At 41.4% G+C, this 14,580-nt stretch overlaps 1 protein-coding gene across 1 annotated transcript in view; it reads left to right on the forward strand.

The window, feature by feature from the left end:
• Positions 1 to 14,580, forward strand: part of csgalnact1a (chondroitin sulfate N-acetylgalactosaminyltransferase 1a) — a 41,927-nt gene that overhangs the window by 24,029 nt on the left and 3,318 nt on the right. The window contains exons 5-7 of the mRNA XM_083794232.1: positions 11,404 to 11,582; positions 12,469 to 12,563; positions 12,658 to 12,739. Coding sequence (XP_083650358.1) covers positions 11,404 to 11,582; positions 12,469 to 12,563; positions 12,658 to 12,739 — 356 coding nt within the window. The remainder of the gene's footprint in view (positions 1 to 11,403; positions 11,583 to 12,468; positions 12,564 to 12,657; positions 12,740 to 14,580) is intronic.

Consider the following 14,580-nt stretch of genomic DNA (forward strand, 5'->3'; position numbering starts at 1 on the left):
GGGGAGGTAGTTTAGAGACCAGGATTACTGCATTTCTTTGTGAAGGTATACCTACCCTAGGGGACACGGGGAGAACATGCAAACTCCACACAGAAAGGCCCTTTTGCCAAACCTGCCTCAGGTATGGGCACTGATGACGCGGAGGATAGAACACGCCCCCCAGCGTTGAACTACTTAAAGCTTTTAAAGTTTCTGCTCAAAGCCAATAACTGTAGCTGCAGCTGCACTAGACACTTATATAACTGTTTATGTTAGTGTGAATTGGCCACTGTCAACAAGCTCTGATTGCCTGGAGAGACATCGCCTGTTCCCTAGCCTCTCGTTCTCCCTTCATCTGAGCATCTTTCTCTGGCTTGAGTGAATGCTGTCATTATGTGTTTGTTTAGTTGTGGACGATTGCTATCTTTAGGTGATTACATAGGAATGCTGGTACACGTAAAGGGATGCGTGCATGATCCATAAATACACACACACACACACACACACACACACACACACACACAGATACACGTGATGTACCCCGACACACGAGCGTGCGCGTGCATAGCCAATTACCCATACAAATGTCAGTAGAGGTACATTATGTAACATGCATACACAATATGCATACGCTTGTTTACAAATTGGCCTACATGTATGCGCACGCACTCACATACACACTTCAGTATATATTTGTGTGTGTGTGTGTGTGTGTGTGTGTGTGTGTGTCTGTGTGTCTGTGTGCGCACATGCGTGCATGCTGGTATGATTGAGAGAGTACAGTGCATGGTAAGGTCTAGTTATTCAGTCTTAAGCCATAACCACACCAAAGGGTCAAGACGGTTTTAGCGTTACAATTTACAATTTAGGCATTTAGCAGACGCTCTTAATCCTGTGGTATGTCTTGTTGCATGTTGACCCATGTTGACCCTAGTGATTCAACACATGGAATTCAATGGCCCAATTAAACCACACCAAAGGGTCGAGATGGTTTTAACTCCTTGCAACCGTTTGGTGTAGTTTAGGCATTTGAAGACGGATATAAATCAATACACATGAATGATTACTGTATTTCAGAGAGGGCAGAGCAGGTTGCTGAGGAGTGGAAGTGAACTAGGAAGGAATCCATCAAAGCTGAAGCAGATTGTCAAGCAGGATACAGACAACAATCTTAAAAGAGAGAGAGTGAGAAGAGAGGACTGTCAAGCTGTTTATCAAATGACATGCAGTGGCTCGGGAGGTAGAGCGGCACTCTAGGAATCAGAAAGTGTTGAAGACTCTTTTCTCTCCTAATCACGTACAGAATATAGGCATGGTGCTGTGAAATGTTTGACGTCACATTTCGCTGAGAAATACACAGAAGACAGAAAACATATTCTTGCCACACTATTATTGATCTTTTCACACCAGAATAATCAGATTTGGGTTTGACAACTGGGCTGCAAATGTCTTGCGTCGGAGCGGCATAAAAAGTCTAAATGTTTAATGCTTTAGTGCCTGTCTCTCTCTGTATTGTACACACAACTGAATCCCCTTGGAACCATCACAGTACATATAGTTGGCTCTATATATACGATGGAGGCAGAGCGGTCTGTTGGTCTTGTAACGGTTTCCACTGAATCAGGTACAATCAACAGGGCATTTAAAGACAGACGTGTATAACAGATGGCGAGTATATAGAAAAGACATATACAGCACCTCTGTGTTTTACTGTATACGGTTTGGTATAGCTTAAAACTCCATTGAGAAATTTAGAACCCATTGTCAGGTAGGTCGGACACCCACTGGTAGAGAAGTAGTATTGCCTGAAGGTCAAAAGTGCCAAGCAGGGATTTCCTCTTAGCCTGGTTAACCACTCCCCCTTGAAAAGGTGGTTAGATGTTTGGCCTCCCGGGTTCGGATCCCGGGTAATGGTATGATGACATAAACGTTATGGATTGCAGTTGGAATGGCAGCTGGTTGATTTAATGGCAGCTCAGAACAGGAAATGAAGCAACCAGACGATTTAGGATAGATTCATTGTTGTTCCAGACTTTGGTCAAGGAACAAACCGTGTCTCGTACAGACCTTAAAAAAAAAAGATTCGATACAGTACGTCTCTGGAGACCAGCTGGATGCAGCCGTATAATCCATGTTGTATGTAATTATATAATAACATTGTACTTTTTCTAACTACAATGCCTGTCAAATTGTTGTTGTTGTCATATTGTATACCTACCTATAAATACAAACACTATAAAAACTCATTCAGAGAGAGAGAGAGAGAGAGAGATGATTCATTTGTACACTCTGGTTACGACCAGTATGTTGCTTGCTGAAATTAGCGGATCTACAAGCTCAAGAATCGTGAACCGTGATATGTTTTCAGCTTGTAGATTTTCAGTGAGCGACACAGCTGTACGACGGTGTAAAACTTAAGCTGTTATAGAGATAAAATGGCAGAACTAACAGGATCTGGTCTGCTGCTCTGTGGGAACATGACACTTCTTTAGTACGCTTGTTGTTTTGACACTTTTTCAAAATGTGAGCCTCTGCAGCGCTTTAGCTCCTACTCATATTTAATAAGTATGTGATATTGCACCAGCTGGAAGAGAGGCAGATTATGTTTGTGTATTCTAGACATGGAAAGCAATAAAGATACTAAGGACACTGCAGGGTGGAGAATTAAGTTCTTAGCCTGATACGCTGTACAGCGCCACACACTCACACACGCACGTCGCACGCGCACGCACACATACATACATACACGCCCGCGCACGCACACACGGGATGAATGCTTTAAATAGATAATGTTCTTAGACTAGAATAAGGCTCACATGGTGTAGCTATTAGGATGAATAATACTCATCACCAGTTTTGCCTCGTCTCTGGAGTCACAATTAAACATTTTGACACCTTGAATACAAACGTTTTATTTTTTGGTGACCAAATGTAATTAAATACATCAAGAGCAACCCATTTTGCTCAACAATTTGATTTACTCTACAAGGACAATATAGGACATATTACTGTACTTTATTGCCTGCATGTGTGCACTGCTGTGCAGAATACATCCACAATCACCCACCAACGCAACCCTGAATACAAAAGTGAATCATTAAAATACGGACACCATAACATTTACCCTGAATAATTCATACCCGAGCTGAGCTTCATTAATCCATGAAATATTTTTCGTTTATATTGTTCGTTTTGTGATACATAGCATCATTAATAATGTGGTACAGTACTTTATCTAGGATAACCCCAATTGTTGATTGAATATGAAGCGTGGAATATGTCAGTAGGCTACTATTTTTCATCACAGATGATGTCACCGGAAAATACGATGCTGAGCGGCCTAGCATTTTGAAAGATTACACACAGATGTGAATGCATCTCCTGTTGTTGATTTTTTTTAAAGCATTTCAATCAGATAACTCACAAATCCAATAAACCAATATTTTATTATAGAATGTGAATACGTGAGTGTGGATATATTTTTCTCCCTGCTCAGCACAATTATATAGCCATCATTAACCATTAAGAGCAGGGACATAGATATACAATAAGAACTAAGCAGAGCCCACTGGTGATGCTGGGGTGGCGGTGGGAGCAAACAGCGCATAACAACAACCAGGAACCAGGAATGCAGAAGGAACGCAGAAAGAACACAGACTTAGGTGAGCTTAAATACCCCGCCCAATTGGTCAGCTGATTGCCACATCAGCGTATGACGTATGGGATTTGCAGAACACTGTATACACTCACATACTGTAGTAATGCACACGCGTGTTAACGTCTCGAGTGTATGCTGACTGAACTAACTTGCAGGCTCCGTATCATTTGAAAGAAAAGCATATCTTATACAGAACATCATCATGTTCATGTACTACTAATTTATGCGTTTCTTCAACGATGAAGACACCCGTCTGAACTTTCCAACAGTTCCTAACTCCCCCTGACAACTTAAGAGACATTTATTTTGGTTGCATTCCAATTTAGAGTAACCTTTCAGCCTTTGAATGAAGCGTTTAGGTCACACCCTTTATGATGTGCATTGTAAATCAAATCACGTCTCCGTAATTACATACCCAGACCATGCAACTTATTCATCAAGTATTGTTTGACAAAAGTAGTCTATGTTCCCACTTCAATGTCTATCCATTCCTCATTGGGACCTTTTCCCCTTTGACTGTGTGAGCGCGTTCGTGCGTGCATGCGCTGTATTTATATTCAGCTGGTATATTCAGGGAGCGTTCTTTCAGGCTAGTAAATGCACCATAAATGCTAAATGGTGTATTTATGGTGCAACTTGCTTTTACTGGACATATCTTGTAGATTTTACTGGACATATTTTGTAGATTTTACTGGACATATCTTGTAGATCCAGTAAACTTTACTGGACATATCTTGTAGATTTTACTGGACATATCTTGTAGATCCAGTAAACTTTACTGGACATATCTTGTAGATTTTACTGGACATATCTTGTAGATCCAGTAAACTTTACTGGACATATCTTGTAGATTTTACTGGATATATCTTGTAGATTTTACTGGAAAAATGTATGTACTATTGAATTGAATGGATTACGTATTTTATACAAGAACTAGTCTTGTTTAATAAAAGTACCTTTTTGACTCAATTCAATTCATTGATTTTTTTTAAATAAACTGAGGTGGAATCTCTGTGTAGAAGAAATGCCACCCCATTTATTAAAAAAAGATCAATGCGTATTTTCAGTTTGTAATCAGAAGTTATACAACTTCTGATTACAAACTGAAAATACTCAAACAAATGTTTATGTCCTATGACCATGTTATTTTCTATACAACTTCTGCTGAAAATACTCAACATAAATGTTTGTCTTGTCCTATGAACACCACTCTATAGAAGAAATACACAGATATAAAAATTGTGTATTTCTTGCATGCGACAGCTAATGGGGATCCGTATAATAAACAATCAGACATAGTAGCAGTAACAGTAGCCTGTAAACGAAAATGAATGAACCACTGAAAAAACGAATATTGATATTTCTTTTAAAGTAAACGTATTCATTTAATGGCGTCTTGCGATTTAAGTTAACAAACGTTCCTGAGGTTTTACGCCCCGTCAATTACATCTTTGATTGTGATATCCTAATGTGAGAATGTTATTCATAGATTTTGATTGAAATCTTTAGGTAATAATAATGATTTTGGGTTTAAAATAATAGAAGCAAGTTTCTCTCCCAGTGTGGTGGACCTCCCCCCTCAGGACAGTTATCATGACTTAATAAGTGAACCAGCGATCTTGCCAATGTTGACGTAGGTTAAATTCAGTTGTCAGTTTCAGTTTATTTTCGGCTAGGTTGTGTGACAAAGAGTGCTGTTGTTAAAGGAGTGCTTCCTACTAGCTCTTCAAGATGTAATAAACAAGCTCTATTTTGTCGACAAATCCCCTGTCCGAGACACTTTTAACCACATAAACAACTTTATTGTTCTTTATTTTCTGTGCTATAGCGTGTTTTAGTCTCTAATATAGAAGCAGCCACTCTGTGTGTGTGTGTGTGTGTGTGTGTGTGTGTGTGTGTGTGTGTGTGTGTGTGTTATTAATCATAGTACCTTAATAAGAGCTAGTCATAGAATTATAATTAAGGATACTTACATTAAATCATTTAAAACAAGTTCTATTACATTCCTGTTAGTGTCCCTCCACCTCCTGGTCCAATGTGTTGCATATCGTTGCTGTTTTCTCTCTCTCTCTCTCTCTCTCTCTCTCTCTCTCTCTCTCTCTCTCTCTCTCTCTCTCTCTCTCTCTCTCTCTCTCTCTCTCTCTCTCTCTCTCTCTCTCTCTCTCTCTCTCTCTCTCTCTCTCTCTCTCTCTCTCTCTCTCTCTCTCTCTCTCTCTCTCTCTCTCTCTCTCTCTCTCTCTCTCTCTCTCTCTCTCTCTCTCTCTCTCTCTCTCTCTCTCTCTCTCTCTCTCTCTTCTCCTCTCTCTCATCTCTCTCTCTCTCTCTCTCTCTCTCTCTCTCTCTCTCTCTCTGGCAAACAGTGCCCCTACTGGAACTAATAGTCATATACTCGTGCTCATGGCCACACAGACATTGCTGGTTGTAGGAGTGTTGCACACTCAAAAAAAAATCACACCTGTCTGATGCTCTTAACATCATATATAAATATCATCATACATCATCTCATTCCGGCCAATCACAATTGGCGTACTCACGCGCACACTGTTTTGATTGTTTGCGTTTACACAAACACTCTAAACTGGCCATTCATTGTCAATGGCATTTAACGTTAATTTTGGACAGCAGAGATGAAACAAAATGAATCAAATGGGGGGGTCTGTGGCCTTGCGCATATAAATGTGAGGGTCCTTGAAATAAAAAAATCACACCCGTGTGAACTGAGTGGTGCAACTCCCTCTCTCTCCCCCCTCCTCTCTCTCTCTCATTAGCAGGCAACAGTACAGCACTATCTCTCTCTCTGGCACAACAGCGCCCCTACTGGTACTAATAGTCATACTCTTGCTCATTAACACATACATAGGCGGACACATAGGTGAACACATAGGCGGACACTGACATTGCTGTTCCTTGGAGTGGTTGCACCACTCAAAAATAATTAAGTGGCTCAGGGGGTATAGTGACCGGATGGGAGCCGCAAGGTTCCCAGTTCGATCCCGGGCTCCCCAGAGTTGGTGTCGAAGTGTCCTTGAGCAAGACCCCTAATTGCGTGTGTGAATGGGTGAATGTATAATGCACAATCTCTATAAAGCGCCTTGGATAAAGGCGCTATATAAATGCACCATTTACCAATTAAAAAAAATATTTTTGAGGGGCGCTATAGCTACGCTAGATGTGTAAACACAAACATTGAAGACAAAAGTGAGGACACAAATTGTGATTGACCAGAATGAGATGATGTATGATGATGTATGATGACTGTGCCCTCACTTCACACATGCAAGTGTGATTTTTAAGGAAGCTGATGGGGTCTGTGGGCTGTGGCTATGCATATCAAAATGGGGGTCCTTGAAATTAAAAATCACACCCGTGTGAAGTGAGGGGCGCTCTCATCATCATGCATCATCTCATACTGGCCAATCAGAATGCCTGTTGCCTGTGACCTAATTTCTCCATTCATTGTCAAATCTTGAGACGTGTGGGACAAGATTTAGTGGACATTTGACCTGATTTCTCCTTTCATTGTCAATGGCATTTAATGTTTTGAATTGATGTTTAATTTACGACATATTTAGTAGAATTATCATCTCTTATCATCAGAAATGAATCATCTCATACTGGCCAATCAGAATGCCTGTTGCCTGTGATTGGCTAGCTGATTTACATATGACGTAAATTTTCCCTTCAATGTCAATGGCGTTTAATGTTTTGATGTTTAATTTATTTGTCAAATTTTGCAGAATTTTGACCTGAATTCCCATTTCATTGTCAACATTACACATTAAATCTTGATACGTGTGGGGACAAGATTAGCGGACATTTGACCTGAATTCCCCTTTCATTGTCAATGGCAAATCTTAAGATGTGTGGGGACAAAAGCTGTTTATGGAAGGAGCTGGTGCCCCTTAAAAATTGAAAAAGAGAAGAGAATCACTGCCAGAGAATAACAATAATGTGGGTTAATTGGCACTGGAAACCGTAGTCTTCTTACAATTTAGGCAGATTAGCAGACGCTCTTAATCTAGAGCGATTTACAGAAGGCACAAACAAACAAAACATGGTAATACATCAAATACATAAAGAAATTGTCATCATGATTTTGGACTGTCGCATAGTATACCCTTTCTGGTGTAGGGTAATGGAATTCCTTGAGAAATGGGTGGGATGACGTTGCCCAGGGATCCGCGGCTCTGTCTATCAGGGACAGAACTGCTGTCCCTGGCATATCTAAAAATGATTTCACTATTATAAAGGTTGGACTTGTTACTGCTGTCAGAATACTGTTGCGTCTTTGGAAAGTCCCCAGAACACATGGGCCTTAAAGAATGGAATGAAGAAATGATCAAAATAACATCATATGAATATATGTTGGGCAGGGTAGATGCAGAAAGCAAAATGAAAGAGACATGGGATGAATTCTGGATGTATATGAACCTTAAATGAACATTAATTTCCTTGCTGTTATATTTTTTTAAATTATTATTTAAAAAAAAAATCATTTTAACTCTTGTTATGTTTCTTGGTCTGTAAGGTTGTAATGTTGATGCTGCTTTGTACTGAACCTAGATTGATTTTGAAAACAAATACAATTTTGAAAAAAATGTCATCAAGAATCATGCGTACGCTAAGAACCAAAGAGTGGGATATCTATATATAATGAACCTATGTCTATACACTATAGAGTGCTATGTCTACATAAGTTGAGCCTTTGCATACTGTACGCCTGTAAGGTCATCAAGGCTAGGGCAAGTGCTACGGGCATAAGATGACTCAAGAGGTGGGTGTTCAGACTACAGTGAGTCCTGATTGCAATGGGAAGTCCATTCCATAGTTTTAGAGCCAGAAGGGAGAAGAGTTTGGGACATGTGGAGTGTTGTCCAGGTGTTTTTTAGCAACGCATTATTTTATTTTTTTAATATATATATATTTTATCCCACGATTTTGTAACCCATTTTTCACCCCTGTGTCAATAATCTAATGTGATCCTGGGCTACACACCCTCCACCAACCTAGTCCCCATATATGGGGGACAAGGGGAGAGCAACGGACTTGAACTCATGCTTCCTTCATGCCTGAGTGTCCAAGTTGCTCCTTTACACCTGACAAGGGGGAGTTTCCCTGGTTGGACGTAGTGCGTGGAAGGAACACGTTATTCCAACCAGTTCCTTTCCCCTCCATCAGCAACGCAACGCAACATTAAACAATGTACATGTTGAATGTTATCAGCACTATAGTATGAAAATACAGGGAAATGGATACGGTATCTTGCACATTTGTCACTACTATTTGTGCTTACTAGCTGTTTTAGTATAAATGCTGCTATAGTACGTGTCTCTGCTAAAGCATGCAAGTATTTTTCTACAGCTACATGGCACACACACACACACACACACACACACACACACACACACACACACACACACACACACACACACACACACACAGTTATAAGTGCTTCAACTGTTCCCATTTAGTCTCCAAAATCACCAGCGTCACCAGCTATTCTTGGAAGCTGAAAAACTGTATTTTGCCAGGCTGGCCCATGGGGGTCGTTATACAGAAGGATAAATACTTTTCAGCCCACTAATTCTTGGGGAACAAGCACACAGATGCCTGTGTCTATTGTCCTGTGGCTATTTAAGGTGGTTAAGAGTAGAAAAACAAGGCTTTATATCATTCTCATCTACAGATGTTTTAGACTAGAGGATGGCAGTCTTGGCAGACAATGAGACATGGCAATACAAACATTCTACTCATGTCTTTGTCATAAGTGACAAACACTCTCAATAATCAGAACCATAAAATTGTACATCTGAGTTTATATTAAAGTAAAATAAATAAAGGTCCTGCACCTGCATCAATAATTCTTGCAGACCCAAAGGAAAACACAAAACTGTTGCTTTTGAAGTTAAATTGCCATATTTTTTTTATCCGATTTAAACTTGATCAACCAAAAATAATAATTCAATTCAATTGAACAACAAGATTTAAAAGTACAAGTGAAAATGTTCAATCTCCGCAACGTAAAGTTCCTTTCGATGTCTCCAATGAGGCAACTATCAAAAAGGTAATCCCAAAAGTAACATTGTAGATCCTTTATTTTCCTAAAATCAAGTAATCCATAAAATCATCGAATAAAAAGGCTATGCATTGCTCTAAAAGGGAAAAAAGTATATTCCTCACCCAACCTTCAAGTCACGAGGCCACAGCAGGTTCTCCTTTGTCCAAAAGCTCTGAAGGGATTCAGAGTTAAACCCTCAGAAAGCCCCACTACTCTATGGTTTATCCATTTTTAATTTTGGTTTAGTATTGGCCTCAAAACTTAAAAGATTCTATTTGACTAACCAGCCCCAAACACGCTTTCTGATACCTGATACCTGATATCTGATACCTCTTCTGGTACCTAGATGTTCCTGGTACCTCACTTCCTGTAACTATTTCCAACATGCTTTCCCCCACAGCTCCCCCTATAATCAAATCTTGTCAACAGATGAATGACCATGGTTTAACTACACAAAACAAGACATATTTTCTGCACACGCACGCACGCACCACATGCACCACACACACACACACACACACACACACACACACACACACACACACACACACACACACACACACACACACACACACACACACACACACACACACACATCCTGAAATGTGTCACGATTATCTGTAGTCTGGTATAGTCTGGTCTACACACCAGTCTGATATAGTGTAATTGCGAACGCAGTGAGCCACTTACTATGACAGCAAGGGCTGAATGTCTGTGTGTGTGTGTGTGTGTGTCTGTGTGTCTGTCTGTCCCGCTGTTACACCACCCGCCCGCCACCAGAGGGCGCAGCTGTAGCACACACACACACACACAGGGCGCAGCTGTAGCACACACACACACACACACACACACACACACACGAGCTGCGTTCGCTTCCCGCGTTTGCGCGTCTTACTTGTATAAATTACAAATTATAAACATGTCTTTACTCTTTTTGTTATCTGTTAATATCCACCCCACCCCACCCCACCCCACCTCTCTCTCTCTCTCTCTCTCTCTCTCTCTCTCTCTCTCTCTCTCTCTCTCTCTCTCTCTTCATCCCAGAAGACTTACTGTAGAGTGTCATGCTGTAATGTACCGGATCCTTACTGTAGAGTGTCTTGCTGTAATGTACCTGATCCTTAGTTCAGGGTCAGTGAGGGGAAACCAGTAGTTCTACCTCTGTGTGAATGTGTAACTGCTGTGTGATGTAACTGCTGGCTTTGATGCAAGTGGGAGCGTCTCTCTTTCTGTGTGTGTGTGTGCGTGCGTGAGGTTTCCACCCAACAGGCTATAAATGATTGCAGCAGGAAGTTCTTGATTGTGAATCAAGATTAAGTTAGAGTGAAGAATGTGGAGCTTCTGCTTTTATGTAACGTCAGTGCCAAATTGGGTAGATGTTGACATACTCTAATATGGGTCATGTTTGGAGAGTTGAAAAAGACTAGGATGAAATATGAGGAATATATCATACAAACACAATTAGCCGTATTTGTGGGAGGGAAGCCAGGTTGGGAGGGAGATCTTTGTAACTGAACTAGCAACTCCTGACACATGCGCTATGCGCTCAGCCAATTACAGCGCAGAATGATGGCAGATCTTACAGCCAATCACATAGCCAATTTCCGTCCTCAATTTTGGCACCCTATGGTCATTTTGCGTTCACTACTAAAATGATTAGTTAGATATGCTTAAAAATAATAATAATTCTTTCCATCTGTCTCTTCAGGGAGGTGAACTTTAAGAACTACACTTTACTTCAGTTGGACGAAGAGTTCTCCCGCGGACGTGGTCTCGATTTGGGAGCCAGAGCATGGAAGGGAGGCAACGTGCTGCTGTTCTTCTGTGATGTGGACATCTACTTCACTGCAGACTTCCTCAACACGTGTCGCCTCAACGCACAACCTGGTGTGCACGCACGCACGCACGCCACGCACACACACACACACACACACACACACACACACACACACACACACACACACACACACACACACAAATTACAATTAATTTTACAAGGAAACTAATATAACAGGGTTGACAGTTCATGTTCACTTAAGGATACACATGGCACCTCCTTCTCCACACAGACAAACTGCCTATAACAGCCGAAACAGAACAGTATTTGGCAAGTTGTTTGGCTTTGCTTTTTGTTATGCCAGCTATTCTTAGACCACTCATGGTCAGTTTATGCACATGACCCAGGCTTCCAAATATCAGTATGGCAAATCTACAGCGATACCCGAAGTTTGTTATACTTCCACGTAATGGTTGATGCTTAGAATATTTATCTTGGAATGCCTGGTCCATGTACAAATCAAAGACACAGCCCACCTCCAGAATCAGGACCCCTTGTGACTGGTGTCAACAAAGACAACATCAGGTGTATTGGGAATGTTAGTTAAGACATCGCATGCACAGCTAAACCAATCTGGCAACACTCTTGAATGTTTATACATTGCTGCACTAGATGGCACATGCTTTCGAACTGCATCAGACACTAGGTCAACAATCCAGTCGTGGCGAGCAATATACAAGTTTTTGTATGCACTACATCCACACACACACACACACACACACACACACACACACACACACACACACACACACACACACACACACACAGTCAGTCAGTCACACACACACACACACACACACACACACACACACACACACACACACACACACACACACACACACACACACACACACACACACACACACACACACACACACACACACACACACACACACACACACAGTGGTCTGACCGCCATGTCTCTCTGTCTCTCAGGTAAAAAGGTTTTCTACCCGGTGTTGTTCAGCCAGTACAACCCATCACTAATCTACGGAAACCACGACCGCATCCCACCTGTGGAACAGCAACTGGTGAGATTTCATGCAGCTTTTCTTTTTTACATTTTACTGTAAGGAGAGAAGTCCAGTATTTGTTAATACATTCACATGTTTCTTTTTGCCTCAGGTGATTAAGAAAGACACAGGGTTCTGGAGGGACTTTGGTTTTGGCATGACCTGCCAATACAAAACGGACTTCATCAACATAGGTGAACTATAACTATACTAGTCCTATGCTTCTCAACCCTTTTCATTTAAGTTTTAGAACACTTTTATCTCTGGCAAGTTGGCAACCCCAATCCTCAGAGCTAATTTAACTCTGAGAGTGTACACTTTTTTCAACATTATGTGCAGACTTGAGACTTGGGACCACAACTGCCACTACAGATCTCCCCATAGCCTGTGTTGAAAATGCTAATATACAGCTTACATAACACCCACGTAACTGTATAAAAGTCCCCGTCAGCCCATTGGTCGTTATGTCACTATAGCATGCCGAGTGTTATATTGCTGGTGGCACAATTGATGAAACTGTTTTGTAATGAAAGCTGCTGTGCTTTATTGATCACACACAAGCACACGTTGGTGCATCAAGTATATTTAACTATAAGCTATGTGTAGCCCAGCCTTGCTGGCTGGGTCTGCTGCATTTTAATCCAAATCCTTTAGTTTATACTGTAACTTTGTGCCATGAAGCCAGCGAGGGCGTTCTCCGCTGCCACTTGTGAATAATTATATGGCCTGACTGACAATGCAATCTGCTTCTACAGTACTTCCACTCTCAGATAGCAAATACTGTAAGAGGAAATATAGAGATGGAAACAGGGCTGAAAAATAGCAGCAGTGGTGGTGAGTGAGTGTTTGTGTGTGTGTGTGTGTGTGTGTGTGTGTGTGTGTGTGTGTGTGTGTGTGTGTGTGTGTGTGTGTGTGTGTGTGTGTGTGTGTGTGTGTGTGTGTGTGTGTGTGTGTGTGTGTGTGTGTGTGTGTGTGTGCGTGCGTGCGTGCGTGCGTGCGTGCGTGCGTGCGTGCGTGCGTGCGTGCGTGCGTGCGTGCGTGCGTGCGTGCGTGCGTGCGTGCGACCGTGCGTGCGTGCGTGCGTGCGTGCGTGTGTGTGTCTCCCATAAGTCACTCCCCTATCTCCACCCACTGCAGTCTTAATCGAGTGAGAGTTCACAGAAATGCTAATAAACAGCATAAACTTGGGAAAAGTTCCCTACATAATGCAAATGGACAATGTTGCCTGTGTCAAATTTGATTTTTCTTGGTCAAAAAGAAGAAAAGAAAAATGGATGAGGGCATTTCCACCCACAGTTAGAGTTCTCAAAAATGCACCCACTGAGGAGAAAATGGATGAAGGACAGGGTTAGTCATTTTATAGTCAGATATACTTGGAGAGTAGGATAGGGATAGTAGGATAGCACAACAACAAATGATGCTATACTGTATGTATAGAAAACCCCAACATGTTCTCAGTCTGTGCTTGCCCTGTCCTGTGGGTTTAGGAGCACCAAGTTCACCAACTGTAGATAAAGCATGAAATAGAAACGAAGTAAAGCATGACTTCCAGGCTAAAGGGGTAAATACACTAACTAGATGGAGTGGAACTGATATGTGATGTTGACTGCTCTAAGAATGCAGGTTAAAACATGTCTATAGCTACACCATGTTTCTCTTATCATTCCTGTTTTCTGACATAGCCAAGCAAGCTGTGCAGTTAGAAAACATGTTGTGATTGGACAGCAGAATGTTATAGAAGTAGCTGACAGTAAATTAAATTATATGATTTAAATCATTATAAAGAAATGTGTTGAGAGCTTGTAGATTATGTATTTTTGCTGTTTGCGTGACACAACGATGTGTAAGTCATTATGTCCACACCCACAACACCAGAGGGAGTTCAACAAACCATGTGCAACCCAGATTCGGCACAAACAAGGGACTAAATTAATTTTGCTCCTATGCCACCACAGTCATTAAGACATGCGAATCCCTTGACTCCTTCAAAACTGCTCTCAAAGGCCACCTACAGACGGCTGCAATTCGAAACTGG

Source organism: Protomyctophum parallelum, assembly GCF_964188405.1.
Source record: "Protomyctophum parallelum genome assembly, chromosome: 21".
In the NCBI taxonomy this organism is placed as follows: domain Eukaryota; kingdom Metazoa; phylum Chordata; class Actinopteri; order Myctophiformes; family Myctophidae; genus Protomyctophum; species Protomyctophum parallelum.